We start from the raw sequence: 25,815 nt of genomic DNA, 5'->3' as shown, positions 1-25,815 counted from the left end.
TTGTAGCACAATTACAAGTAAATATATGTATTCACAATGCTTAAAAATAATGAAAAATATACTCTAAACATCAAGTAACAAATTTAACAGAGGCTGGTCTGTGCCTGCCAGAACAGTGCAGCACACTGCTGGTGTTGTGCTGACCATCAGAGCCACGTGCTGCTCTGCCCCAGGTGGACACAGCTGCTGCCCTCTGCACAACCACAGTCTGCAGATTCAATGAAGAGGGTCTTCATCTTCATCATGAGAATGAGATTTTTCCTCCAGCTCAGCCCTTTCTTTCCTGCAAGAAACAGAAAACAGGAAGGATCAGAGACTTAAAAAAAAAAAAAAGGAGCCAAGAGGACCAACTATTATGTCACCTAGAGGTTTAGAGGCTCAGATGCACAAATTTTGAGGCACACAGTCACCAATGAAATAGGTTTTGTGTTTCTGCTGCGCACACCCCCAAACCAGCCAGTCTTTATGTAGGTTTCAGCAGCAAGGAGCACCAGCAACCAGCACAATGCCACCCCCATGGCCAGGCTGCACTGTGCAACACCACTAGAAGAACAGAAAACCTCATCTTTTGCTTCTGGCTTCATGGTTTAGAGAACAGAGGGACTGAGCAGAACATGACAAGCTGCACTGGAAAGGTGTCACAAGGAATCTCTGTGAGGTGCCTCATCTCAGCACAAGTAATCCCTGACTGCTGCCACCAGCAATCTTCACTTTCTGGTCCAGCACAGCTCTCAGAGTGGGGTGGGCTCTGAGTTCTGACGGACTTCATTCACCCCACAGCCCTTCAGACAGCACTAACCTGGTGTCTGTCCAACCTGGCATGGCTCTGAGGGAACCCAATGATAAACTCTGATGAACTGTGCTGAAAAGGCAGCAGAGCCTTCTCACAACACGAGGAACTCCCACACATCAGTGAACTTGCTATGGATTTACGCTGTTTAACTGAGCAGCCACTGGCCAACGTTATGTAAAAGTGAGGGAGCCTGATTCTTCCCTTGCTTTCTGACAACAGAAACCAGCACCTCACAGGATATTTCTGTTCACCTTCATGTCACACTTGTGGGCGTTAGTGCTTTGCTTATCATGGGTGCTGGAAAGAGACCAAATCCCCAGCGACCTTCCCCTGCCCAGGACACGGTGCTCCGCGCAAGAAACGTGTGAAGTAGCATGGCCACAATCACCCCCAGAAATCACCCTTTGTGGGGGCAGCATGTCCTGATGTCACTGGAGCTCACCTTGTTACCCCACCCGTCCCTTTAATGCCATTACTGAAGATCATTACATGAGCAGATCCCCTTTGGAGAAGCAGCTGCTTGGGCTGCCCACACACCTACCTCTTTAGCCTGGAAGGCACAGCTGCTGGTGGGGAACACATCTGCTTCTGAATATACGCCCTCGATCTAATATCAGCCTGGAATTAAGGAGGAAAATGAGTGAAGAGGGACCGAGCCACTTGTTTGGTGTCTCCCCACAGTTATCTCTGTATGGCTCTGCACACCTTGATGCCAGCACGCCCTAATTAGCCCTTAGCTGACTTGCTGAGAGAAAGCTGTGTTCTTCCTTCCTCAGTGAAACAGAAGTTGTGTCCTGGAACCATGCTAACTGCGACTGCCATGGGCACTGCAAACAGCTGTGGGATGCAACCTTCTAGGTCACAGCACTCCAAGGTGATCCATGGTCTTAGCAGCTCTGACTCTGTAATATTCACACAATTAACTTTTCTGGTCACTAAACGAGATGAGAAATAGGACTGCCCTCTCCACAGGAAACTATAAATTGAAAAGGGGAACAAGGCTATGGAGAGGGCCATTAAGAGCTTGGGAACATGGTGATACAGCAGGCAAGTTGTCAAGATGACGTGGGATGAAAAGAGAAGCTGGCATTGCCAACTCTCATACCCATCTCTTTCCTTCCTCTGTTCCAGCAGTTGTACCATGCAGCAACAGATGGAGAAGCACACCACTTGACTGCTGCATATCCTTTTCCCTAGGCAAGAGCTTGGCTCATCCTGCCTTCGCGCCTGGTGGGCTGGCTGTGTGATGGCAATTATGCAGCTAAAGCAGGTAAAAACATCCAGTAAACACAAACAGAGACAAGGCACAAGCACACCCCCTTCTTGGCAGCAAGGCAACTGACTGACACACCTTTCACACTGTCCCAGCCTGTGAGACCAAAAGCAAAGCTGCCAAGGGGAGCAGTAAACACACGAGACTGTGTCAGTGCTATGAGCTCTGCTTTCTAGTACAACCTCCCCTGGGGCCACAATTAAGAGGTGTAATGTTGAGATTCTACTTAATGTGTGGTTTATTACCCTCCTTCTTCCTTGGAGCCATCATCAAATCCCTGCTCCTGCCAGCAGCCATCTCTTCCCTTCTGCTTCTGATATACACAAAACCACCTGGGAACACCAGGAGAACTGAACTGCTGCATCTTATCAACAGTACAAGCCAGCATGCAGTCAGAGCAGGGCAAAAACACCAGCAGAAATCCGAAGAGGGGTAGAAAGTGTTGCTGGACACTTACTGGATGTTCTCATCACCTAGAAGCACTACTGGTCAGCTTTCAGTGCTATTCCACGCCAGCTTAAGGCTCCCTAATGCCAACACAAGCACCCAGATCCTGGGCTCTTGGTTACTTTGAGAACAAACAGTTGATTTTAACATTCCCTTAAAGTTTTGGGTTTTTTTTTTTTCCTTTTCCAGAGCCTTCCTTTCTCAAGAATGCTGCTACCTCATGACATTTTAGAACAGCTGCTGCACCCCATCTCAAAGAAAGAGTCTCTCTCTCTACTTAAAAAGCAGTCTGTGACCTTCCCAGCTGGAAAAGCTTCACAGAATACAATGATCATTCTAATAAAGTGGGTTAGCACATCCCCGGTGGCTGTCCTTGAAGCATTTGCTACTCTCATCTCTGTGCTACTTCTGAAGAGTCTCTCCCAGGCCCCACAAGAGCTCCCCACTATCCATCCATCCCAGCAGCTCTCAGTCAGGCTTCTCAGGTGGAAGCTCTGCCAGCTTACTGCTGGAAATGCAGCTCCACCACTGTTTAACAATTCTGCAAGCTCGAGAACAAAAAATAGTTACATAAGGGGTGGTTTGTTTGGGAGATTTTTTTTCCCTTCTCTCTATAATTGGACAGTTTCATAACTGAACTGACAAATAACTTTGATCACTCTTCAGGATAAGAGATTACGTGATGTATTTTACAACAAGGGAAAGAGGCTGTTCAATAGAGTCCCTGCTGGGAGACCAAGGGTAGCAAGAGTCAGGTCTACAAACTATTTTTCCAGGTAAGAAAAAGCCCAAACCACGTTCTGCTGGTAATATAAGCTAATGCTTGACTAGGTGGCAAATTACTGGCTGGTCCTCACTCCTAACACACTGCTGAGAGACAGCTTAACCCAGCGTATTAACCAAGAGGCTAATCAATAAGATGGATAACTGTCCAGTAATAATCCTCACAGATTGTTTCTATTTTCAGCCAGGCCCAGTGCTGGCATTACGGTCTGGAATTGTTGCTTTGACTATTCTATGAGGTGTGGTGGTGGTGACCAGCAAGCTTGTACAGGGGGCTACACCTCAATGGTGAGAGTTTTGGGACATGAGGTTCTGATGTTCCTGCAGGGCAGCAGGTGGTGTTGCCACATAGCAGGGGGATGATAGCTTATTTCTCAATTTTGCATTTGTAAGTATTTAATGCTCCATATGATACAACCTGTAGAAATTCGCAGCTCTGGCCTGGCTGACTTCTGTCCTCTCTGGTGGGCTGGAGCAACATCAGGCTGCCCCACCAGCCACCTCCTGAGCCAGCAGGAACCAGCTGGGCAAGATGCCAGCTGGAGCTAAAAGGATCATCAAGTGTGCTGGAGGCTGGTGTGCAGCCAAGCAGGAAGCTGAAGCAGCAAGAGCAGAAGAATCAGTCCCAGAGCAATCTTTATCAGATGGAGAGTGTTAAAAGCTTCCACACTGCATGGGGATCCTGGGTCTGAGCAGGTTCAGAGCGTGGGCAAACACTAAAGAGGGCTTCTGACCCCTGCTAGAAGTAGGCAAGGAGAGATGCTCTCAGGAGAGTTTGTCACTGTTCCAGTTTGAATGCTTTGCCTGCTATTCTCAGACAACAGCTTCTGTCTACCTCAACTGGTATTGACTTCAGAGGTACTGACCTTTGCCTGGATAGCTCCAAAGGACCAACCCACTGCCTCAAAATCTCACCAGCTGTCTGGGTGAAGGGATCATTCCTCTGCAAACAAAATTCTCCCAGCTCAGCCTCACACATGGAAGGTGGACTAAGCAGGATGTAAATATTTCCTAAAGGTGATCATCAACTTCTTTTTGCTTCCTCTGGAAGATCACCCCTCTCACCTGCATCACAGCCAGTTCCTTTGCCAACACGACAACACTGTGGGCTGAATGCAAATCAATCTCATGCCACAAAAACCCATACAGCCTGACCAACCATACCCCTATGAAAAGGGAGGTTTAAGTTCCCACAAGAGCTGACAGCACTACACGTGCAGCAGAACAGCAGTGTGTTCCTACAAGCCATAAACACCACCTCAAAAAGGTACAGCTGAGCTATCTGCATTTCTGGGGCTACAGAACTTAGAAACCAAGTGCTAACATTCCAGAAGTCTTTCACTGGAAAGCTGGAGGTGTATCACCCACCAGGTCTGCAAACCTGTTCTGGAGAGACCCTATAGCAAAAAGGAAGGAAGTCATACATGGCAGGACTCCCCACAGCCTTCTGCTTCTTAACTCCTTCTTCAGATGCTCAAGCTGAGGCTTCCAGCACTGCCCTGCATCAAGACTTATGACAGTTACCACACAGAAGTGTGATGGGGAGATGTCCCATGGAAAGGGACATTAAGTGTCCTTTTCTGCTCCCACTCCTCTACGTCTACAGTAAACACATTCATTTCCTCCTGAATGTTTAATCTCTCTGCGAGGGAACACAATGGCAGTTCTTTCCATCACTTGAAATAAAAAGGTCACAGTTAGTGGATTGGAAAAAGCTAGAAATTAAATAAAGGTGACCAAAGGCTCCGAGACACTTTTTTGTTTCCAAAGGGAATGCTTTCCTCCCCTGCCCAACTGCAGAGAGAGCTGATAGCTCTGCGGAGGCATCTGTCCCTTGCTGGAAGAGGTTACATAAGAAGATCTATCAGCCTACTCCCGTCTGGCAGGTAGTGGTTTATGAGATCAGAAACCCTAGTTCTGGAATGGATGCCTCAAGGTTTGTTTTGCTCTAAGGTGTTAGATTGTGTGTTTTATAACTATAGATTCAATACTCGGTTTTCAGAAAACACTGCAGTGCCAAGGAAAAGCTCCTGTGTGCACAGACTGCCTAACAGGATCATCTCAGTGCTGCTCTGAGGAGCTGCAGAGCAAAGGTGGTCAGGCACCTAACAAGCATGGAGGTGCAGCAATGTGAACTGTGTGTTCCAGTGCATTGCTACCAACTGGCACATCTGAACAGACCCTGCTTCCCAAGCAGTCACTGGGTCAGGCACACCCGAGCTGTTAACAGCAGGGTGACCCCAAGAGGGGTCAGGCTAAAAGTCCCAAAGGCTTTACGCTTCTCCAGATCCCTTTCCCAAGTGCTGCTGTGATTTAATTAGCATGAAGCAAAGCCCAGGTGGCAGCTGCGGCTGACTGAATGCGATCCAGTGCTGTCACCTACTGGCTGCCTGCCGCCCCAGAGCCCGCAGTTCCTTGCAGAGTGCAGTAGCAGAGAAAAGCCCACAGGAGCAGCACTGCGGTCTGTGCTAGGCTCAAAGCACGAGGAGAACTGCATTTCCAGCTCCTCTGTATTAACAACATCAGCACCGCTGAAGTTGCCTGCAGAGAGGAACCAAGACATCAGTCAGGCTGGGTCTGCAGTGAAGGCTGCGTGTGGTTCTGAGCACTGCGTCAAAACAAGAAGTGAGGAAGATGGAAGGATGTACCACATAAACAACAACACAAGAGGCTGAGGAGGACAGGCCAACAAGAAAAGTGCCCACTGCAGAACTGCCACTTACAGATGGATGGCAAACTGGGACTCTGAAACACAGGCTTGGCATCCACAGCTGTCACGCTCCCTCCACTGACTACTTGCCTTCCTTCCCCACCCCAGGCCTGCATTCCCCTTTCTCAGCTCCCTTGCTTTTCTACCTGGCGGATGGGCTCTGGGATCCGGTATTTGCAGCAGGACTTGACAAGATGCACAGCTGTCTCCAGGCATATCCGGTGGCCCACTGAGACATACAGGGGTTTAGAGCTGTTGTTGCAGCCTCTCAGGGCCTGTGCATTAAGAAACAATGGAGATCAAATCCTTAAGTGGCTTATTTCAAACAAATATAAAGTGGCAGATGAATCATAGGCTAGCTAGTTGCCTTCAGAAATTAGGAGGTGGTCTGTCTTTGGTAACACCCAGCCTTCTGAACCTTCTGCTTTGCAGTATCTCTTTACAGAGACTGTTTGCCCTTTTACAGCTCTCTGAGACCCCCAAATGCCTCTTGCTGCTCTGGGAAGCAACAAGACTTGCTAATGCAGACTGTGTTGACATTAACACCAGACAAAGGGGGCTTCTTATACCCATCTGTTCCCTGTGCAACTCTCTTCTGAGTCCAGTGCTCCTAAGCTGCATCCTGGTAAGATGCTGCAGAGTTGGCACCTCTCCCTCAACGCTGTGGTTCATGGAAAGTGTGCTGGAAAACAGCACCTCAGGTGTCACAGCCCCGTATGTGAACAACACCCGAACCACCAACTCCTTCTATGGATGTCTGAGCTGCTGAAAAAGGGAAATCAGTGCTTCTGGTCACCTGCTCAGACAATATCCCCCAGTGCTCCCAGCTACATGGAGCTAGGAGATATGATGGCCGAGCAAACAGGAAGCTCCCTGTGGCTTACCATACCAAGGACAGCCCCCGAGGTGCCCATCAGAGGAAAAGTATCTCCTTTCTTCTGCAGGGAACGAATCTAGGGCATAAAAACGCTCAAGGTCAGAAGTTACACAGTGAGGAAGTACACAACTATGACTGTCCTGGTTCTCTAGGGCTACAAGAGAGCGGAAAAAATTCCCAACCTGGCTTCACCTGCTCTTTGTGCAGCTCATCCTTGACCAAGCCATCCACATGCAGGAGGTTCTTGGCCACTCCAACACACGGCAGATCTGTCAGGACTCCCAGGTGACAGGCCACGCCAAACCCTACCAAGATGACAGAGATGACAGCACTGTAACTGCTAGAAATCAGAAGATCAGAACCTCAAATGGATGCTGCTGGTGGAGCAGAGCTCCCTGCTGCAGTCCTACCTCTCTGATGGAGCAGACCATTCCCATCTACAAGGAGCACCTGAAAAAGCCAAAAAAAACACAAACACACAACCCACACAGAGTAGGACTCCCAAAGCCAAAGCAGACCTGGCTGACGTTGGCTCAGAGCATCCCTGGTCCCCAGGAAAACTGATTCCACCAGCTGCTTCAACGCAGCTTCAGTGCCGCGCTGCCTGCTGTACCAGCAGAACGCAGGCAGACCGTGCAGCCTCAGCAGGACTCTGAGCCTGTCTGGGGTAAGGGAACGTGCCACACCTGAGGTCTGAGCTCGGGCTGCTCCCGCTGAAGCCTCTCAACAGCTTCCACCATGAAAGGGACCTCTCGGAAGGCCAAGAATCCAGCCACGTACGGGGCGTTCACAGCCACCATCCTGCAATCCTCGTACAGCACCTACAGGGCACAGCGCGGCAGCACAGACAGCAACCCGCCGGGCTGCGGAATCTCCGCTCGGTTCACATCCTTCGCTCTCAGCACAACATCAGTCCTGGATCTCAGCACCTCAAAAAAAACCCCGCCTCGCTCCGGACCTTCCCCCCCCCCAGATTTCAGGAGGAGGAGGAAGGCTGACAGCTTTTAACTCCTCCTCCCGACCCCGGCGGTACCTGCAGGCCGGGATAGCCGAGCACGACGAGCGACACGCAGGCGCTGCCGTCGTTCCCCCCGCCGTACGACAGATCCACGCCGCCCACCCGCTGCAGCCCGGCCCAGCCCGGCTCCCGCTGCCACCTCTCCGTGTCCTCCGGCACCACGGCGGCCCGCAGCCTGTCCTGCTCGCTGCGAGGGACCGCGCGGCTCAGCGCCTCGCTCCCTCGCGGCCCCGGCAGCCCCGCATCCCGCGCCGTTACCATTCCCAGCTGCGGAGCGTGGCGAGCGGCAGCGCCTTCGGCTCCATCTCACACCCCCACACCCCCCCCCCACAACCCCAGCGCCCCCAAAGCAGGCGGGCGGAAAGAGACGGCAGTACAGCGCGCTTCCGCGGTTTATTGAGAAACGAAGAGCGCCGCCTTGCGGCGGGGAGGAACCGGCCGGGCGCCGCCCGGGGCAGCGGGTGAGGGCGGTGATGGAACGGATGCGAAGGAAAGGCTCGACGGGAAGGAAAGGCTCGACGGGAAGGAAAGGCTCGGTTGGTTTCTGTCTTGGTTCTGAGCCGTGACAGGTCGTCTCCCAACATCTACCACGTGTTAAGAGAAACCAAGAGTACAAAAACTCCCTATAACTGAGAGCTCGGAAAACTTTTCCCCTCTTAAAGCATTGGTCCTTTTTTTTTTTCCGCTTTTTTTTTTTGCTTTTTTTTTTTTTTAATCCACCTTCATCCTTCCTCCATTCTGAGGAGACCCCACTCTTCTATTGCACGTCTCACCCGCACACTGGTTGCACCCCTCCAAAAAAACCAAACAAACAACCACAAATACACCAAAAAAAAAAAAAGCACCAATCCCTGAATTTCCCAAACTTCACTGGCACCAATGGCAAATCAAGGCACTGCAGCCCCTGTGCACAGGGAGGGCGGCGTGGGAACCCTTAGCTTTCCCTACGCTCCCTCTTGAAGGCAGCGGCTGCTTTCCAAGTAGCAGCAACATGAGAGAGGTGAATCTCATCTGGGAACGTGTCCTGCAGCTCCTCAGCCAGCTCAGAGTCTTTTTCATCGAGGAGAGGAATGAGCGATTCCTTCACACTGGAAACCAAAGAGTAAAAGCAGTGTTAATAGATGGGGTACAGCATCCCGTGGGTTAATGAGCCCGAAGTGGGATGCTGCTGGCTGGCATCGTGTTGTTGTGGCTACAGAAAGGTAAGCATGCTGAGCTGAGTGACGGCTGCTGTATTCCCCAAACAGCCCATGTAAGAGGCAGAAACACACAGGGCAGCTTACAACTGGCAGCTTACAACTGCCCTGCCTATTCTTAACAGCAACGCTCACACTATGTGGCCAGCAGAGCAGCCCTTTGCTAACAGCACTGTTTCCAAAGACATTTTCATAGTGGCAGAGAAGCTTAAGCTGTTACTAAGTGTGGGTTGTTTGGGGCTGCACAAATCTATTTACCCCCACGTAGGTCTGAATTCATCCGCAGATCTGACACGCTTCAGCTTCAGGATGATCATCTTATGGAGCTCCTGCAGGAAGGTTTCCAGCCTCGAGTGGACAAGGTAGGTATTGAGGAGCTTGGCCATCTTTGGGCTGAGATCAGCTTTGTATTCTATACTGATCTCTTCAAAAGGATCCTAAAAACGCAATGAGAACGAGTTAAAGAACCAAAACCCACACACATCAAGCAACTTCACTCTAGAGGTGAGAGGACACGCGAGCAGTCTCTGAGGACACAGCCCATCTTACCCTTCTGAGGCGCAGAAGCTGCTCAGATTTGTGAGTAGAGAGAAGGTGCCACAGGGCTATGATGTGCTTTAGGTGGCATCGTCTGAGGGCCTGAAAGAAAGTGGATGTGAGGGACGTGTTTAGGAGCTTGTTCTTCCTCCACATTTTCCCCATGCAGGGCAAAACTGCAGAGGATACAAGCACAAGGAAGATGCCCACTAGGAAAGAAACCACATGAGAAGGCAGAGTAACACTGAGCTGATCCAGGGAAGGTGTCCCTGCCCACAGCACAGAGGTTGGAACAGACCATCCTTCAGGTCCCTTCCAACCCAAGCCATTCTGGGACTTAACTTTACAAAACCTCTGCCACTTTCCCATTCCCTGTGTCACATAACTGTCATAATGTAGTGCCTTTGCCCACCATCAGTCAAAAGCACCTTTTTACACATCAATAGGAGGCAAAACCTTCCCCTTTCACCCCTTGAGAAGCAAAGGGCTATCTTCATCCCGCTCAGCACCAGGCAAACCAATGTTGCTAAAAGCTGACTAAATTTTTCCTTTTTCTCAGTTTTAGCACTGCAACTAATTATGCTGACATTCACCTAATTACTGCCCTTCCTGGTGGTGCTGGCAGCAAAGCATGGAGCTGCAGAGAGGAGTCTGACCTTCTACACATCCTGCACTTGCAGGGTTTTGCAAGAACCTGCTGAGTGTCATGAGCCATTGGATGCTCCCACCTGGCAAACCCCAGCTGCAGTGGAAGTGAAAATTGTTTTCTACCCTGCTGTCAAGTATGGTGGGGAGAGATTCCTAACACGTTCTAATTCAGCTTGAATTAGAAGTTTCAATGAGCTCAGAGGTCAGACTGCCTGGATTTAGTATAAATCAGTAGATATTTTTTCATCTAAGAACATGAACTGTGCTCTCAACACTCACCTGCAATACATGAGGGTTTGTCTGATCACCCATCTGCAGAACATTTTCAATGTAGTCGGTCAGAAGCATTTCAGTGTTCTCTCCAGCCATGGCCAGAAACTCCAAGGCAATTTCAGTGACAGACAGAGCATCACAGACATCACTGTAAGACTGTAATTCCCCACTGATTGCATTCATCACAGAACTGGGAAGCGCACACTGAAAACCATGAAGCCAAAGCACTGTTAGTTTAGAACCACTCCTTAGTGCAGCTCAAGTTGCTGAAGTCCCAGATAAGGGACAGAGCCCCAGATTTAGGAAACTGAAAATGCCTAACATCTTTGCTTTGTAAACCCTAACTGATGAAAGATGATTACAGGGTTCCAATAGATGAGCAGGCAAGCCTTCAAAGCAGATGGGCAAAGCAAGAAAGGCAGGCCTGACACTTTTTAGCATTTAAGGGGTCACACGTTTGCCCTGTTCCCTCCAGGGCAGAAACCCACCTGATGCAGACGCTGCTTATTCCTGATATCATTAAATAGCTCTTCATAATTCCGATCGTGCCTGTAAACGAGGGTGGGTATTCCCTGTCAACAGAGAAACCATTTGTTGGAGAGCTTTGTAACATCGCTAACCCAAGCTACAGCACATGCTTTGCTGCAGCAAACTCTGCAGGGCTTCCAGCAACAGCCAGCACATCATCAGAGCCCTGCAGACAGCTGCAGGCCAGGCAGCAGCTCGTTGCCTGCAGTTTTCTGGCTGCCTACAAACATAGCTAGCTGCCTGGTCCTACCGTCAGGGTGATGAGCGGCTTCCCCTGCAAGAACTTGCTGATGACTTGCTGCTGGATCCTCTCCAGATCAAAGTGCTGCAACGTCTCCCCTCCCTTCTCCATGCTGTACTGGCAGTTGGATAAGATCAGAGGAATCAAGTCTTTCTCAACCTCATAACTGATCAAGTGAAGGTCGGCAACTTCTGATGGACTGATCAAGTACCTGAAGAAGAGGGGGGAAAAAAAAAATAAAAAAATGTCTCCATTTACAACGACAAGCCCTTGTGAAGCAGGGAGAGCAGACCCTGTGGTGGCAGTTGATAAAACAGACTAAAAAGTGCTTAGCTGCACTTTGATGCATACCGCTCATCATCTTTGATGTGTTTGTTCACCGAATGGATGAAGTCATTCTGCAGGCTGATGAGGTAACTGACTAAGGCTGTGGAGCAGAGGCCCAGTCCCTGTCGACGTGGCAGAAGGACCTCAAGCTTGCTGTCCAGGGTCAGGTCAGCATCACAGTAGCCTTTAGGAAGTTTAAATTCCCCTGAAATAAAAAGCATTGAAAACTCCTTTGAGCATTGAAAGCTTTCCATTGAGCTCCTTGAGAGCCCACAGTAAGCAGCCTCTCCTGAGCTGACACGGGTCAGGAGAAAGTATGCAACATGAAAAGAAATCAGCACTCGTTCCATTCCCTCTAAGTGCTAAAGGAAGCAGGTTAGGGGAGAATATTACAAGCAGGAAAAAGCCTTCCATTGCATATTTTTTAACCTTTAATGGCCAAGGTCAGTTCTGAGGATGCATTTCAGCAACTGATGGGAGAAATCTACCAATGGTATCGAAGAACCCCTGTCTGACAGCAGGCTCTCTCTCATTTCCACCCCTCAGAACAGTGCTGGGAAAGAAGAATACTCACCATTGGTATCCAGTGATGACCTCAGCTTGTTCCAAACTGACAGGAACACATCAACTCTCCTCTCCAACAGAACCCACATCACATCTGGGAACACCAGAAACAGGAAACACCTTTTACTGGCTACACCATGAAATCCAGTAATACAAGTGTTCTCAAAGCACCACTGTTCAAAACAGATCAGAAGTGCCTAAATGCACATTAAACAGCTTCCTAGTGTTATTAAATGGAGTCATTTGTTCTGTTTATGTTCTCCTACTATTGTGCTAAGTTGGCCCAGGCTACAAAACTCGGTCTGACTCTGCACGACCTTTAAGAACTGTTCTAAGTACTCAAGAACAAAGCAATTGTATATAAGTGCAATTGAAGGATTTGTCATAAACTGTTTCTCCAGCATCAGAAAGGATGGACATCTCTGATACCTTTTAGGAAGGCCCTACTCCAGGGCACAGCTCAGAAATTCAGCATACCCACAGCTGCATTCACCTTGCCCATCTCTGAACAGAATCCCCACCCCCTGTAACCCTCCTTCCCGTGCTCATAATTCTCTTAAAACCACTTTATGGTTTTTAAAAGAGAAACCTTCAATATCAAGGCCTCCAGCTCATCCAGACAGGAGATGAAAGGAAGAAACTGTAAGTTCAACAGGAGTTTTCACCTCCATTATCAGCCGGATTCTCCAGGCAGTCGTTCTAAAGCACTTCTTGTTTTGCTAATTTACAGTTTGGGCAGCATCTTCTCACCTGAGAGGGGCTCACTGAGGAACTCTCTGATCGTGCAGCGTTTGGCATCAGAGGTGTTCTGAAACAGCCTCACCAGGTCTCTCTGAAGAGCCAGAATCTCCGGCAGATATTTCACCAGCCTCAGTTCTGTTTCCTGGAGGGGGAAAATGTGACCCGTGAGTAAAGCTGATCTTGGACAGAAAGTAGTTCTGAATACTTTTACTGAATTACTTTTTAGATGTTACAAGGAAGATATATATATATATATATATATATATATATATATATATATATATATATATATATATATATATATATATATATATATATATATATATATTTTTTTTTTTTTTGCATGTGCAGTTCAAGATTATCAAAGGTTACGATGAGGAAAACACTGTAATCAAATGCTAGAACACTGCTCAGGTTTGACTCTGTCTTCCCAATCATTTCTGTGCAATTTTACTGTTCTTTTCCAGTTTGATTTTGCAGCTTGTGCTACAGCAGAAACGCCTTGGCCCCTGTTCAGGTTTTGCTGGATGTGGTATGATGCCATTGGGTCCTCATACTGTCATGGGGAGTGAACCCAAAGAACATATCCTGGAATAAAGTGGATATCAGCATATCCTGGAATAAACTGGTGACATTACGTGTCCCCTTTGGAAAAGTAAAGAAATGCACAAAGGTTTCCTGCAACAGCCTACCTCATTTTTAATAAACAAGGCTTGAGAAGTAGGACCAGACAGAGCCAGAGGTCCCTTCCACCAACCTCAACCATTCTGAGGATTTGTGGACAGATATCCAAACACTGTGGGGTCTCACCCCTGTATCACATTCACCTTCTGCAGGAACTTCCACAGGAGTGGGACGGTGTCCTTGGCGTTCATTTGCTGGACTACGTGGCCCAGGTTCTCCACTGAAATCCTCTTTCGGCTGCTCCACATCTTGGAGTGATGTATGTGGCTGTCCTTGGGCAGCTGGGACAGGAAGGTCCCTGGGTCACCATAAACTATTTTCACTACTGGATTGGAAGAGATTCTCTCATCCTCTTGAATTTGCTCATTTAACTTCAGAAGTTTTTTATCCAAGTCCTGCGTAAAAGAATGAGGTTCTGTCAGAATTGGCAGCTTTGTTTAAACTCCTAAATAGCTCAGGTTTAGGAACAGCTGGATGAAAAGGGTAACACAGGTATTATAGCAGGTCAGATTTCTAAAGAAGTGGCTGCTGAAATTTTTTAAAACAAATTTCTCACCTCCAATTCAGGAATAACAACTGTCCTTGCAACGATTTCTTCCCATTTGTTTCTTTTCTCCTTGGTGGAAAGCACACCATCAAACTGAACTGGCCCTGTATCAGAAATATTTAAGAGTTATATTCATAACACCTCAGTTGCAGAAAGAACTTAGATTCCCAAAGCTTCTGGATGTGACATCCTTGCACGCTTGCATGATGAGCCAGGAGCAATTACAGAGGTCCTGAAAGCTAAACGAGCATCTCAGTCTAGCTGAGTATCATCCAGAACAGCACGCAGTAATCTCAGGCTTTTAGAGACTTCAGTCATTCATTCAAACGATGCAGCCATTTATACAAGTCATTCAGAATCCCAGAAAGGTTAAACAACTTGTTCAAGGTCAGACCAGGAGCAACGACAGAATAAAGAACAGAACTTGAATAATGGCCCATGCTGTCACACACTGAAAATACGGCTGTTCCATATAAATCACCCTACAACAATGACTCATGTCAGCCTGAACTCCAGATTCTACTGCTAGCCAGACACTGCCATCCCTATTCTATCAACTAACTTCTTGGCAGTCATTTAAGGAGTAGCATTCGATTATACACAGTACTGTGCTTTGAGCAGCACCTCAGTGAGCTGAGAACTCTCAATATATCACAAGGCTATTTATTCCACGATCCCTTTTCAAAACTACTAATCAAACCTTGCAAAACCCCTGCACTCAAATTTCTCCACTCCCTACAGTGAGAAACAAGCCTCACGTTCCTGCATCTTCCTCATCAGCTCAGCTACTGCCTGTTGGAAATGGTTCTTTACCAAAGAAGCAAAATAAATGCTGCCCTTAAAATGCCAACACAGCTTGCAGATATGGCTGATAGCTTCCTTACACTGCCCTGGGTGCTGGTCCTTCAGAAGGCTGCTTAGGACCAGATGAAGGATGTTGATAGTCTCATCCACACTCTTTCCCAAAATTCTTGTCAGCTGTGCCAAATCCTCCTGGATGTGTTGCTGCAGGAAGGTCACTGAGTTGTGCACCGGTGGCTTGATAATGTTTCTCAGTGACTAAAGAGTGACAAAAAGGAGAGAATGAGTACAGCCAACACAGCCCAGATCAAACACAAGGCATGCAGATCCACAGTCTTACCAGAAAGTCTCTACTCCACCCTACAGGACTATTGAACAAATAAAGGGATGCACACACATCACTGCATGGTGAAACCAACATCACTGCTAGGCAAGGAGGGGAGTTTGGGTCTTGAAAGACCACCCTAGTCACAAGGCAATGTGATGAAAAGGACCAGCACCACACAGATTTCACTGCATTTCATTCTGCCACTTGGAAGTTACCACTGGGAGATACCTGAGGATCTTTTGTGGCTCCCAGCAGCATCGTCAGATGTGTGAGCAAGCGGATCAGAACGAAGACAGCTGGGGTCATGGATCGATCAGACACTCCCTGTCCTCTTCTATGCTGTACATCTCCAAGTATGTGGCCAGTTTGAGTTCTGTCTTCAATATTCCTGTTCGAAAGCGTATGCACAGTAATTATTGCCTTGACAAGAGAAGACAGGAGGTTATCAATACCCAGCAACATCTTTCTGATCATGAGCTCAAATGCCACAAAAGGTACCAATTAAGAGTGCTGCAGGGGAATGAAGAGTTTCAGTAAGTTTGGTATGCAAATAAGCCAGTTCCCTTAGTTTTGCTGCCTGATTCTGTTTAGTTGGACATCTATTCTTATTACATATTCTATGATAGAGGCAATGCCCAGCCCTGTGGGGCAGGATTAGCCAGCACCACGCAGGACAGGTGAAAAGCCACTGCTGTTAGACTTAGAGACCTTAATGCTTTTATGCAAGGGCTGGAAATGCAAATCCAGAGAAGGAGGACTAAAACTGCAGGAACTACAACTTCTGCAGCCTTGATGAGCCATCCAACAAAACGTAGCTTTTTGCTCTATGTCACTGTGGAACCACACAACCTACATCAGCTTGGATGAACCGAGAGTTGAAAAGCTTCGACTAAAAGCTTAACAAGCTCTTATTTTAATGTGGTTTTTGGAAATTCAGAGTTTTACCAGCATCCTCATGGCTCAGCCTCTTCCACTTCCAAGAGGCCAACATGTGAGCAAGTAAGGGAACCCCTTTGTGCCACCTTTCAGGTAGCAGCAAGAGGCAATAACTTCTGTTCTGAAGGCACAACAGGCAATTTGCAATACCATTTAGCACCGAGAAGGTGAATGAATCAAAGCATACCGGAATTCTTTAAAGCCAGGCACTGGTTTATGATTAAGCCCTCCAACTTCTAAGCCGCACTCAATACAACGGCCAATTTCCCAGGGTCTGCCACACTAGCAAAAAGCAAAAAGAGAGAACACTGAATTCCAGAGTAAGAGCAGAGAGAACGATGCAGAAATCCAGACTGTAGCTGCTTGTTTTGAAAACTGCTGTATACTGGGCAAATGACCTCTGGCTGACTTATCTGCCAGGTTTATGGCACGGTCTGGGTTAGAGCCATTCTAAATTTTACATTACAGTGGCAAAATGGCTAGCAATGCAGGGACTTTATAGGATGAAATGCAGTACAACAGAACTTCAACAATAACTAAAATATGAAAGTTTATTGTTGCAAATCTTGTTTGTTTAAAAAAAAAACCCTACCAATCTCAAACTCTTACCTCTCCAACAGTGCAGGGGTGGCCATTTGGACACACTATGAAGAAAGAAAAAAGTAGAACAGTGTTAACAGAGCTATTTATGAGGCTCCTGTTATTTCCTATCACAGGGACCATCACCTTAAAGCTAGAAATATGCTTCCAGGCCTAATGGAAAGCACTGATGTTCCCAACACCCAACAGAGTGTAAAAGGCCCACATTGAAACTAGAGGAAGCTTTTATTGCTTCTCTCCTTGAAAAACATGGAATAGAAGCCTGAAGAATAACTCATACCAAGAAGATGATGATGTCTGTTCTCATATCCAGAATTCAAAAACAAGGATTCTTCAATTTCTTTCAAAGCCAGTCAGAAGCACTTACTGTACATATGCAGACCAGTCAGTCCTTCCCAGGCTCTCGCTTGAGCCACCAGATCTTCTGGCATCGTAGGCAGAAAAGAGTGCTAAAGAGGAAGAAAGGTGACAAGTGAACATCTCAATTAATTCTTGACTGTAGCAGCTGCCCATTTGTTCTTTATCCTCATTCCCCATCATGGTATCTAAAAGAAGAGGTAGTGCAGATGAAGGGTGTGATGCATGTGTATGGTTTCAAATGTAACCCTCAATACTGTCAAGACTTGCACATGCACTCTCTAGACATCCTAAACTCTTGGAATGACCTCATGTACCCTGGTGTCTAATAGTGTGCTTCCTCACGTCTGGAGAGCTAGAAGAAGCAGAAGGGTCTGCAGCTCTATCTCCACATCCTATAGTTCTATTATCCTCTAGAACACAGGTTTCCAGGCTGCTATCAGCCAACTGCTTTCAGACTTGCTCAGACATCACAAGTATTTGCCTGATATTGCTCAGTGTGCAGAAGTACTTTGAAAAGGTGCCAGTCCAGAGCTCAGTGCTGTGTCAGTTAATGCCAACAACGCTGAGATACCCAGCAGAAATTCACAACTAAAACAACGAGCTGCTGTCTTCTGATGCTACGATGATATTACAATGGGCCTAGCAGATGCATGAAAGTATTACTGACTGATCTCTTTACCTCCATGGCATGTGGGGAGAATGCCAGATTCTTCAGTGGCTGCAGGATGGGGTTCTGCCCACACAGCAAGACAGCCATGGTATGAACAGCCATCTCAATGAGAGCTCCGTTAGTGCTGAAGCTTTGGGGATCCACACTCAGAACAGATGGCAGTGCGTTCATCACGAGAGACATCGCAAAGTTCTGCAGGTCTGGAGGACTCAGGACTTTGGAGTTTTGGATGAACTCAGTCACAGCACACACTTGCTGAAAGCACACATTTAAAAGAAATAAAACCACCGTGATATTGTCCATCAAACTCAGGAGGATTAGCAGCTGCTTCTCATGCTGCGTTTTCCCTCACTTCAAAAATACTTTTGCCCTGACCAGGGCATAAGCCAGAACAAAAAGTTCTTCCACCAATGATTTATATCTCACTTATCGATGAAGCATTTGTCACAAGCCCCCGAAGGGCAGTACCTTACCTGCTGTTTGGGATGAAAACTTGAGTCAATGAATCCATGCAGGGCAGTGACCTCTCTGAAAATAGCCAGGAGCAGATGGACAGATCGAACAGCTGGGGTGCTGCCAGAGGCCTGGAAAAGATGAATTCATGATAGAGTGGAAAAGAGGTGAGCGCTGTGATGGCTGAACATTCACAAGGGTTCAGCTGGTTTTGGATCAGCAAGTTTCAGTAGGTCTGCATTAAAGCTCTCCTCACATATGAAGGGACGGTGCAGAAATTGCTGCCCAAGCCACAAGAAGAGTAATCTGAGCCTTCAAGCTGATTTGATATCAGAAGCTTCAGTATTTGATTCTCATCTAGCTGGAATTGTGATCCCACAGTGCAGCAGCCTGTTTCCCTGCCTTCAAGCCAAATCAACACACAAGTGATGGAAAATATCACCACCTGTGAACACATTGGGTGATGTGGAGAAATTCCAATGGAGACTTTTTGTCAAACATCCTGAACACTGTTATATACAAAATGTGTATTGGAAAAAGGTTACAATTGCACTGAAAACACTCGGTTGATTTTACGTGGCAAGGCACAAGGATAGGCAGATATGGGCAGGCAGGGAACAGGCATAAAGCTTCTCAGGCTGCCTGCCTCCTCTCCTGGCAGTTGGCTACAAGGTGTGTGCATCATTCACCGTAAATCAAACTGCTGCATTTATTAGAGGGGAAGAAAAGCAAGGATGAGGCAACCAACAGAATTTCAGTGTGACAGATGCTAGAGCACGTGATAAAAGAAAAGTAAATGTCTGCATCTCAGCCATGATAAGCCACAGCAACTTCCACAAGCAAAGGCAACGCAGGCATCTCCGCTGCAAAGAGACACTGCCAACACCAACAGATAAAGCTTCAGTGCTGGCTATCCAGACCCCATGAGAGGGTTATGGTGAGGAGAACATGCCATACCTTCTCGGCCTCTAACAGATCCTCAGGCTTGCACTCTATCATGGCTTTCCCCACAGCATCACGCAGGACTTTGTAGCCCTTGCCACACGCCAGGTAACGATCGATGTGGTTAGACTGACTGCTCTGTACCTGCAAAGGGAAAAGCCCTCAGTGAGCATTGTGGATGTTAACCTGCCACTGGACAAGGCAGAACTTGATCTTTGCAGGAGCCATTTCTCCCAATAGGCCTTTCAGCCTTCACAAAGAGGCAGCACACAGGTATGGCAACCTGAACAGATTTCCCATCGTGGCAAGTTCCCCAAAACCAGGCAGCATTAGGACCAACTGAGGACTAACAGGAGAGGGCCATCTCCAAACAGACCCTTCTTCTTTACCTGTCGCAGAATTTCTGCTGGGAACACCCAGTTGAACCCTGCCTCCATTACAAGCTTCTGAGCAAATCCCAGCCCATACAGATGAGTAATTTTCCGGACCAGGTAAACACGGTGCCAGTCATTCTTGCTGAGATCACAGAACACCTTCACGTTTTCTAGGTAATGTTTCTTCTCCTCCACCTGGTCTTGTTCTGGAGGAGGAAAAGCAAAAAATTCATCCTACCTTGGAAAAAAAGAAATACATCCCACCTTGCTGCTTAGCTAGAGTGTTCCCTCAGGCCAACTCTGGCCTACAACCCATTCCTGACACTGATGATGTCATTTCCAAAGTGTTTTATGGAAATCTGCTCTACGTTTCCAATAGGACACAAACTCCAAACACGTTTTTGGAACCAGGACTTAAATACATGAAAAAAATTTCCTGCGATTCCTACCAAAACTTCATCTGGACAAACTCAGGGGTGTTCCTGTATTCTACTGCTCTCCTCCAGCAATAAGGAACTGGTATAAATTCTCAGAGCTCTTCCATTTCTCTTAATATTTCCCTCAGCTCAACTACCAAGGTGATGGAGAGCCCTAAGAACAGCTTCCTGCATACATTCCACTGGCCTGACATCCTTCAGCTGGACTCTGAAATTCCTTTGAAGTCATTTGGATGCTTTGATGCTTCGCTGACTGTGTTAGCATCTCTTAGCAACTCAACACTTTCTTTTAAGGTTTGTTTTTTTGGAAGTACCTCTTCCTCCTTTCCAGATGCCCACTAAACCAGAAGCCTTACAGTCATCAACGTATCTAAAGTATCACTTATGCTTCATTCGTCCACTTAATGCAGTTTAACTAACTTGGTCCTAAATGAAGTTTCACTGTTAGCATCCAGGGGATACAAATTCTCTCTTTCTCAAAGTCAGGACTGCTATGCAGCTATGCCCTAGGGGCCATTGGCACAGCCTTACCAGAGCACTTCTAACACTTGGTGAAGAGGACAATACTGATTGGCACTCCTAACGAAAGGGAAAATTGCTGAAGCACTCCGTCTCAGCTGGACATCAGCACAGATTCCAGCACAGCAGCAGGAGCACTGATTGTGCCCAGCTCACCTCCCATGGTGACTTTACATTGTCTACAACATTTCCATTCGACAGCACAACAATTACTTACCTGTGAGCTCATACAAGTCATAGAGCAGCTCTGCAGCCTTAGTCAGGTACAAGCGAACTTTGGCTACTGCCTGCAGGTATTCCACAGATGATTCCTGAGGAGCTCTTTGATTGCTTTTTGGGAGGTAGTTTTCTGGGAAGCCTCTGTCACCGAGCAGAGAGTCAACACACTCACATCCAAAGCTGCCTTCAAACTTGTCACACATAGAATCCTAAAGATGAAGCAGAACAGTGCATGAGTGGCAGAACCACTCGAGTCTGATACCCCATGCATTGGTGCTGTATGCAAGGGTGCAGTGCACCTTGCCAAAAAAACTCCATGTTTGTGACACCTCCCACCCAACTGCCATCAGCTCCTTCCTGGGATCCTTCTGGTGCTTATCCCAAACTTCTACTGCATCACCAAACACTTCTTCAGCAACACACCCAAGCTCTCCCATATTTCCCACATGTGCAGCTGAGCATGAGAGTTAAGAGCACGTTGGCTGAGCACAATCACATTGAAACACACAGCATATGTTCCAAGAGCTCTACCTTTCCCTTCACAAGAACACACGTTCTTGTGTGAGGTGCCCAAGGGAAAGAAGCAAAAAGAAACCCTACCTTGGGAAGCATAGCTATGTACTGGAGAGCTGGTTCTGGGGGAGGGATGCTGAGTGGGCCTAAATTCCCCCCTGTACCAGTTTTGCTGCCAAAGTCTTACCTCCAAGCAGTTGACAAAAAGCAAGTAGAGCTCTTTTTTATCTCTTTTGTCCAGGATGTGGCTGCACTCAACCCGGGACAGGTAATCTTGCACGTCATTTTTCACTTCACTGAAGCTATTGGAGAGAGAAACACTCCCTTATCACGGCTGCAATGCTGGTGGCTGCTAATTCTGTTCTAAATCGTGATCAAACTACCAGTTAAGGGCACAGCCAGGCAGAGATCACTTTGGAAGTGATGGAAGAGCAGCTGTGCTGGCTTCTACCAGATAACATCCAGCTTCTTCCTCCAAGCTGGGCTTTTATCAAAGATGACAAATAAGGATTTCCAGGGCATAAATCATCTGCTCTATTTTAGGAAACTGAATTAGGAAACAATCACACTAGAGAAACGGCTCTTTGTATGTACAGACTGCAAAAGGAAGGTGGAGGAACCTTTGTGAAGGGAGAGTTCTGAGTAAGCATACAAAAGATTGTTGTCCTTGATTGCCTGCGGATCAGGAGTGCTGCTCTGCTGATCTGAAAAACCATCAGCTATCTCCAAGGCTGCCTGAGCCATCCACATTCAGCACAGCTTTATGTTAAGAACAAATAGGTACGTGCTGGCACAGACTGATCAGACACATCACACAAGGCACGTGCAGGTCAGCCCACCTGCAAGACTGATGCAAAGGCGCAGGATGAATTTCACCTCTCATGGTACAAATTCAACGAGCAGTAGGGAATTAAGGAGAAGAAACATTGATTTGATGATGCCATGGAAAAAGGTGAACCACCACCTCCTCCCTGCAGTGTAACATCCAATAACTGACTGTGCTCACCTGTATTTCAAGAGAAGCTTCAGCATTACTGAGCGGATAACAGGGGTTTCATCCACTTCCTCATCAAATGGGGACAGCAGTTTGGTGTAAGCAGCAGGGCGATCTGTGGGAATACAGAAGGGATGGGATGGGCAGGTGAGAGAAGCTGCCAAGAGAATGGGTTCCATGAAGCTCTAGGAAGGGAGCTCACCTGAATCTTCCAGGAAGTCCCTGTACACAAACAGCAGATTGAGGAGCTCCTGGATCACCGCTGTGTCAGGGGGCTCATTGTCCTTAAAACACATGGTGGTAACCACATCTATGAAGAAGTTATTGCACCTCTGCCGGAACAGGGCATTTTTTGCTATGGCACCACTAGGTAGAGAGTGAAAAGCATTAGGATACAAATACAAAACCAGCTAAATAATAGATGAAGCAAAGCAGACACTGGCAGAACTCAAAGCGATGCTCTTTCCCAGCTTTCCAAAAGGTTGGATTTATGCAACGCTTCAATAGTATCCAAGTGAAAAGGCCACATCAAATTGCCATTTGATCTTAGCTGTCAAAGGGATGCCACATATGTGCACTGCGAGCTTTTTGCTATGCTATCACAAAGCAATCTGAGGTGATGAGCAGCTCTCTTGTCCAGTTCAGCTACCGAGCCTTTTGAGTGCTGCTTCAGCCCTCAGCTTGCAGGGTTTTGCAATGAGTCTCATCACATGGGCCAAAGGCAACTTCTCTCCTCTTTTGAAACAATGAAGGGGAAATGGATCAAATCTATTCTAGGATGAGGAAGGACTCAGCAGAGTTTCCTCCTCTACCCTTTGTGCATGAGTTGATGACCTCACAGGTGCAAATCCATTTCCTTACACAACCAGCCCCACTGCAATGCTTACACCTTGGACAGGAAGGAGTACCTGAGCTCCTTGTTAACAGTTAAATTATCATCCTCAACAGCAACTCTGCACAACGGACAATGCATGTGAGCTGGAATGAGCCATGATCTGATGCACTTCTCACAAAAGGCATGGCTGCAACACAGCTGGACTGGATCCTTGAGCTCTCCGTGGCAGATGGGACACGGCTTCAATTCATACCTGTAATTCAGGAACAGCAATGAACATGATTGCTTCAATGCTATCCTACTAAGAAAGTCTTGAATAAGACATTCATCTACAACTAGAATCAGAGAAGACATTTGAAGACCTGTTGGCTAATCCACTCAGCCCCAGGCTGCAGAATAAAATAGAATACACTGCTCTCCATCTGGTTCTCAGTACATTGAATGCAGTGCTTTTGATGCTCACGAATACATAGGCAAAATTTCTCCTCGATTGTTCAGATTGTCTCAGCATCACTACCTGTAGAGCCTGCTGCTGATTTCCTCCTTGCATTTGCACAGGACTTTGATCACTGCAACAAAAGTTGGATGAGTCTTCATGTCTGACCCCTCCTCAAAACGCTGCAGAAGAAAGGAGCGATGCTGAGTGGCTCAGCTCTGCTAACACAACCAGCAGAAGCAAACAGGAAAGAGGTTGAAATCACATCCCAGCTTACCTTGGCAAGGAGCAAAGTGTGATTTTTCACTAATTTCTCAACCTCTGGCATCAAAGCGCTGGTACCAAGCAACACATGTTCTACAAACAGAGACATGCAGAAAACACGGTTCCAGCTGGTTCTGTGGGAAGGAAAAAAAGCACGGTTTCAGAAGTACAGTTAGGAGCTCAGAGCTGACATGGCTGTGCAATAAGCATGAAAGGCAGAACAGGTCGGTCTAATGATCTGCTTCTCATGCTCACCACTACAGTTCTCATGCAGCTTCTTAAGATTAACCCTTTGGTTATCTGCACCCGAGCCAAAGCCTGGCTTTCTGTCAAGGACAAAACACACAGCAGTACGTAGTGAGCAGGTTTATGGCATGGGAATCTGTCCTGCAGACAGCAGTGCAGCACAACAAAGACCACAACAAACACCTTATCTCCAGTTTCTGTTAGAATGGGAGGTAACTTATAAAAAGAAAAAAAAAAATCACCATGAACCAAGCTTTTTTTTTTTCTCTTTGGTTAAACTAAACAAGGCCTGCAAGATACCAGTGTAGCTCTCTTGGTCTGAATTGAGAGAGGTAAGTCTCTGTCTCAGATGCAGCCAAGTTCCCCATCTCTGCCTTTACAAGAATGGAGTCAAGCAGGAAAACATCACTGATTAACATCAAACTAACGAGCTTTGAATCAGCCCTGAATGCAGCTGGAATGCACTGGATAACACTGCTAGACTTCAGGGGAACATCTGTGGAAGGAAAGAAAGGAAAAACAATCTGCAACTGATAAAAACCCTCACGAGTCAGAACCTGGGAAGGTATACAAAGTTCTCATCAGAGAAAAGCAGCACCAGAACAGCTCTGCACTAACAGCAAGGCAAAAGATCGAGGCTGCGAGCAGATCCATGCTACGTACTTGAGTTGTTGTAGCAGCCGATGGCACCAAACATCACTTCTCTGTAAGAACTTGTCTTTACAAATAAATTCAATTGGCATCTGAAGATTCTTCACTTTCTGCAGCCAGACCTCTGGTTGAGCTGTCTCCATTTGGTTCTCCAGCTCTTCAGCACACACAATTGCAGCTAAGATGTCTAAAACCTAATTGCACACACAGAGCGTAAGCAAAACGCAGCAGTAACATTTCAGAATTATATGGGAGCCCAAGGCTCTGCTATGTAGCACTGAATAACGCCCTACTTGATGACCTCAAGCCCTAGGGTTCCCATGCTCATGGCTCAGATCATTAGCACACCCTACTAATTAACACAAAAGCACGGCAACCTAATTTCAGCTCTACTTGTAAGTCTGCTAACATAGCTGCCTACTCCCAACACCCAGAATTCGGTCTGAGTTCACGCCTCCCACTTCAGCTGGGATCAAAAGGACACTGCACACAAACTAACTCAATGAAGACAGCTCTCTGCTAGGGCTGAGGATCACCAAATGCCTGGTGACGACTATACCATGTTGGGATGGGACATTCCATCTTCTTTCAGGTTAAGAAGAGAGTCGACCACTCTGGGATGTACAGCCAGGATCCTAGAGAAGTTCTGCAGGCGGCTCTTGAACTGATTGTAGCCCAGGTGGACCCAAGGCAGGCATGGCACTGCCTCCTGTCTTTTGGGAGAAGCTGCCTTCCATTCCTCGATACAGGAGAGGAAAGCAAGTTGCAGACACTGAAAAGTTGGAAAGAAAAAAATTAAACAAAATTAAAATTCACCAAAAGAAAATTACTTTTATAATTTATTTTGTACTAAAATACAAAATTGTCTAAAAAAAAAAATCATTAACACTTTACAAAGGCAGCCTTAAACATTGGGGCCATTTTTACGGGCTCTCCTAAGGAAGCACTTCTCCTATTGGTGCCCCTAAGGTAAGCATTCAGTAATCCCAGCAGCTATTCAGAATCCAACATCTGCTTTGGGGACAGCTCATCACTCCTCTGAGGGGAGGA

The 25,815-nt window shown here is 47.1% G+C and overlaps 2 protein-coding genes across 10 annotated transcripts in view; both read right to left on the bottom strand.

The window, feature by feature from the left end:
* ENDOV (endonuclease V) lies at window positions 1-8,834 on the bottom strand. 6 transcript variants are annotated; one of them, XM_031598937.2, is made up of 9 exons: window positions 8,160-8,834; window positions 7,917-8,088; window positions 7,570-7,704; window positions 7,294-7,333; window positions 7,076-7,188; window positions 6,891-6,959; window positions 6,153-6,281; window positions 1,335-1,411; window positions 1-283 (listed from the first exon to the last, which is right to left on the bottom strand). In XM_031598937.2, the coding sequence occupies exons 1-9, from the start codon at window positions 8,483-8,485 to the stop codon at window positions 217-219; spliced, it is 1,128 nt and encodes a 375-aa protein (XP_031454797.2). In that variant the 5' UTR covers window positions 8,486-8,834; the 3' UTR covers window positions 1-216. The 6 variants fall into 6 exon arrangements, with proteins under 6 accessions (XP_031454797.2, XP_089977968.1, XP_089977971.1 ...); XM_090121842.1 differs by lacking the exon at window positions 7,570-7,704; XM_090121845.1 differs by lacking the exons at window positions 1-283; window positions 1,335-1,411; window positions 6,153-6,281 and adding an exon at window positions 6,291-6,771 and having other exon boundaries at window positions 6,896-6,959; window positions 8,160-8,485.
* Window positions 8,588-25,815, bottom strand: part of RNF213 (ring finger protein 213) — a 48,308-nt gene continuing 31,080 nt past the window's right edge. For all 4 annotated transcript variants that reach the window (XM_031598915.2, XM_031598916.2, XM_031598918.2 and 1 more), the window contains exons 39-67: window positions 25,325-25,537; window positions 24,778-24,959; window positions 23,882-24,002; window positions 23,686-23,786; window positions 23,242-23,421; window positions 22,536-22,699; window positions 22,346-22,448; window positions 21,527-21,641; window positions 20,825-21,035; window positions 19,667-19,857; window positions 19,293-19,421; window positions 18,356-18,466; window positions 17,892-18,137; window positions 17,220-17,301; window positions 16,862-16,896; window positions 16,440-16,534; window positions 15,545-15,704; window positions 15,072-15,246; window positions 14,197-14,291; window positions 13,784-14,035; window positions 12,966-13,098; window positions 12,226-12,309; window positions 11,676-11,856; window positions 11,334-11,535; window positions 11,044-11,127; window positions 10,562-10,759; window positions 9,647-9,736; window positions 9,356-9,534; window positions 8,588-8,989 (exon numbers count right to left, since the gene is read on the bottom strand). In XM_031598915.2, the coding sequence (XP_031454775.2) occupies window positions 8,836-8,989; window positions 9,356-9,534; window positions 9,647-9,736; window positions 10,562-10,759; window positions 11,044-11,127; window positions 11,334-11,535; window positions 11,676-11,856; window positions 12,226-12,309; window positions 12,966-13,098; window positions 13,784-14,035; window positions 14,197-14,291; window positions 15,072-15,246; window positions 15,545-15,704; window positions 16,440-16,534; window positions 16,862-16,896; window positions 17,220-17,301; window positions 17,892-18,137; window positions 18,356-18,466; window positions 19,293-19,421; window positions 19,667-19,857; window positions 20,825-21,035; window positions 21,527-21,641; window positions 22,346-22,448; window positions 22,536-22,699; window positions 23,242-23,421; window positions 23,686-23,786; window positions 23,882-24,002; window positions 24,778-24,959; window positions 25,325-25,537 (4,266 nt within the window). In that variant the 3' untranslated portion in view covers window positions 8,588-8,835. The remainder of the gene's footprint in view (window positions 8,990-9,355; window positions 9,535-9,646; window positions 9,737-10,561; window positions 10,760-11,043; window positions 11,128-11,333; window positions 11,536-11,675; window positions 11,857-12,225; window positions 12,310-12,965; window positions 13,099-13,783; window positions 14,036-14,196; window positions 14,292-15,071; window positions 15,247-15,544; window positions 15,705-16,439; window positions 16,535-16,861; window positions 16,897-17,219; window positions 17,302-17,891; window positions 18,138-18,355; window positions 18,467-19,292; window positions 19,422-19,666; window positions 19,858-20,824; window positions 21,036-21,526; window positions 21,642-22,345; window positions 22,449-22,535; window positions 22,700-23,241; window positions 23,422-23,685; window positions 23,787-23,881; window positions 24,003-24,777; window positions 24,960-25,324; window positions 25,538-25,815) is intronic.

The sequence above is a fragment of the Phasianus colchicus genome, chromosome 20, assembly GCF_987193195.1.
Source record: "Phasianus colchicus chromosome 20, bPhaCol1.hap1.1, whole genome shotgun sequence".
Lineage (NCBI taxonomy): Eukaryota > Metazoa > Chordata > Aves > Galliformes > Phasianidae > Phasianus > Phasianus colchicus.
This window is presented reverse-complemented; position numbering and strand designations above follow the sequence as displayed.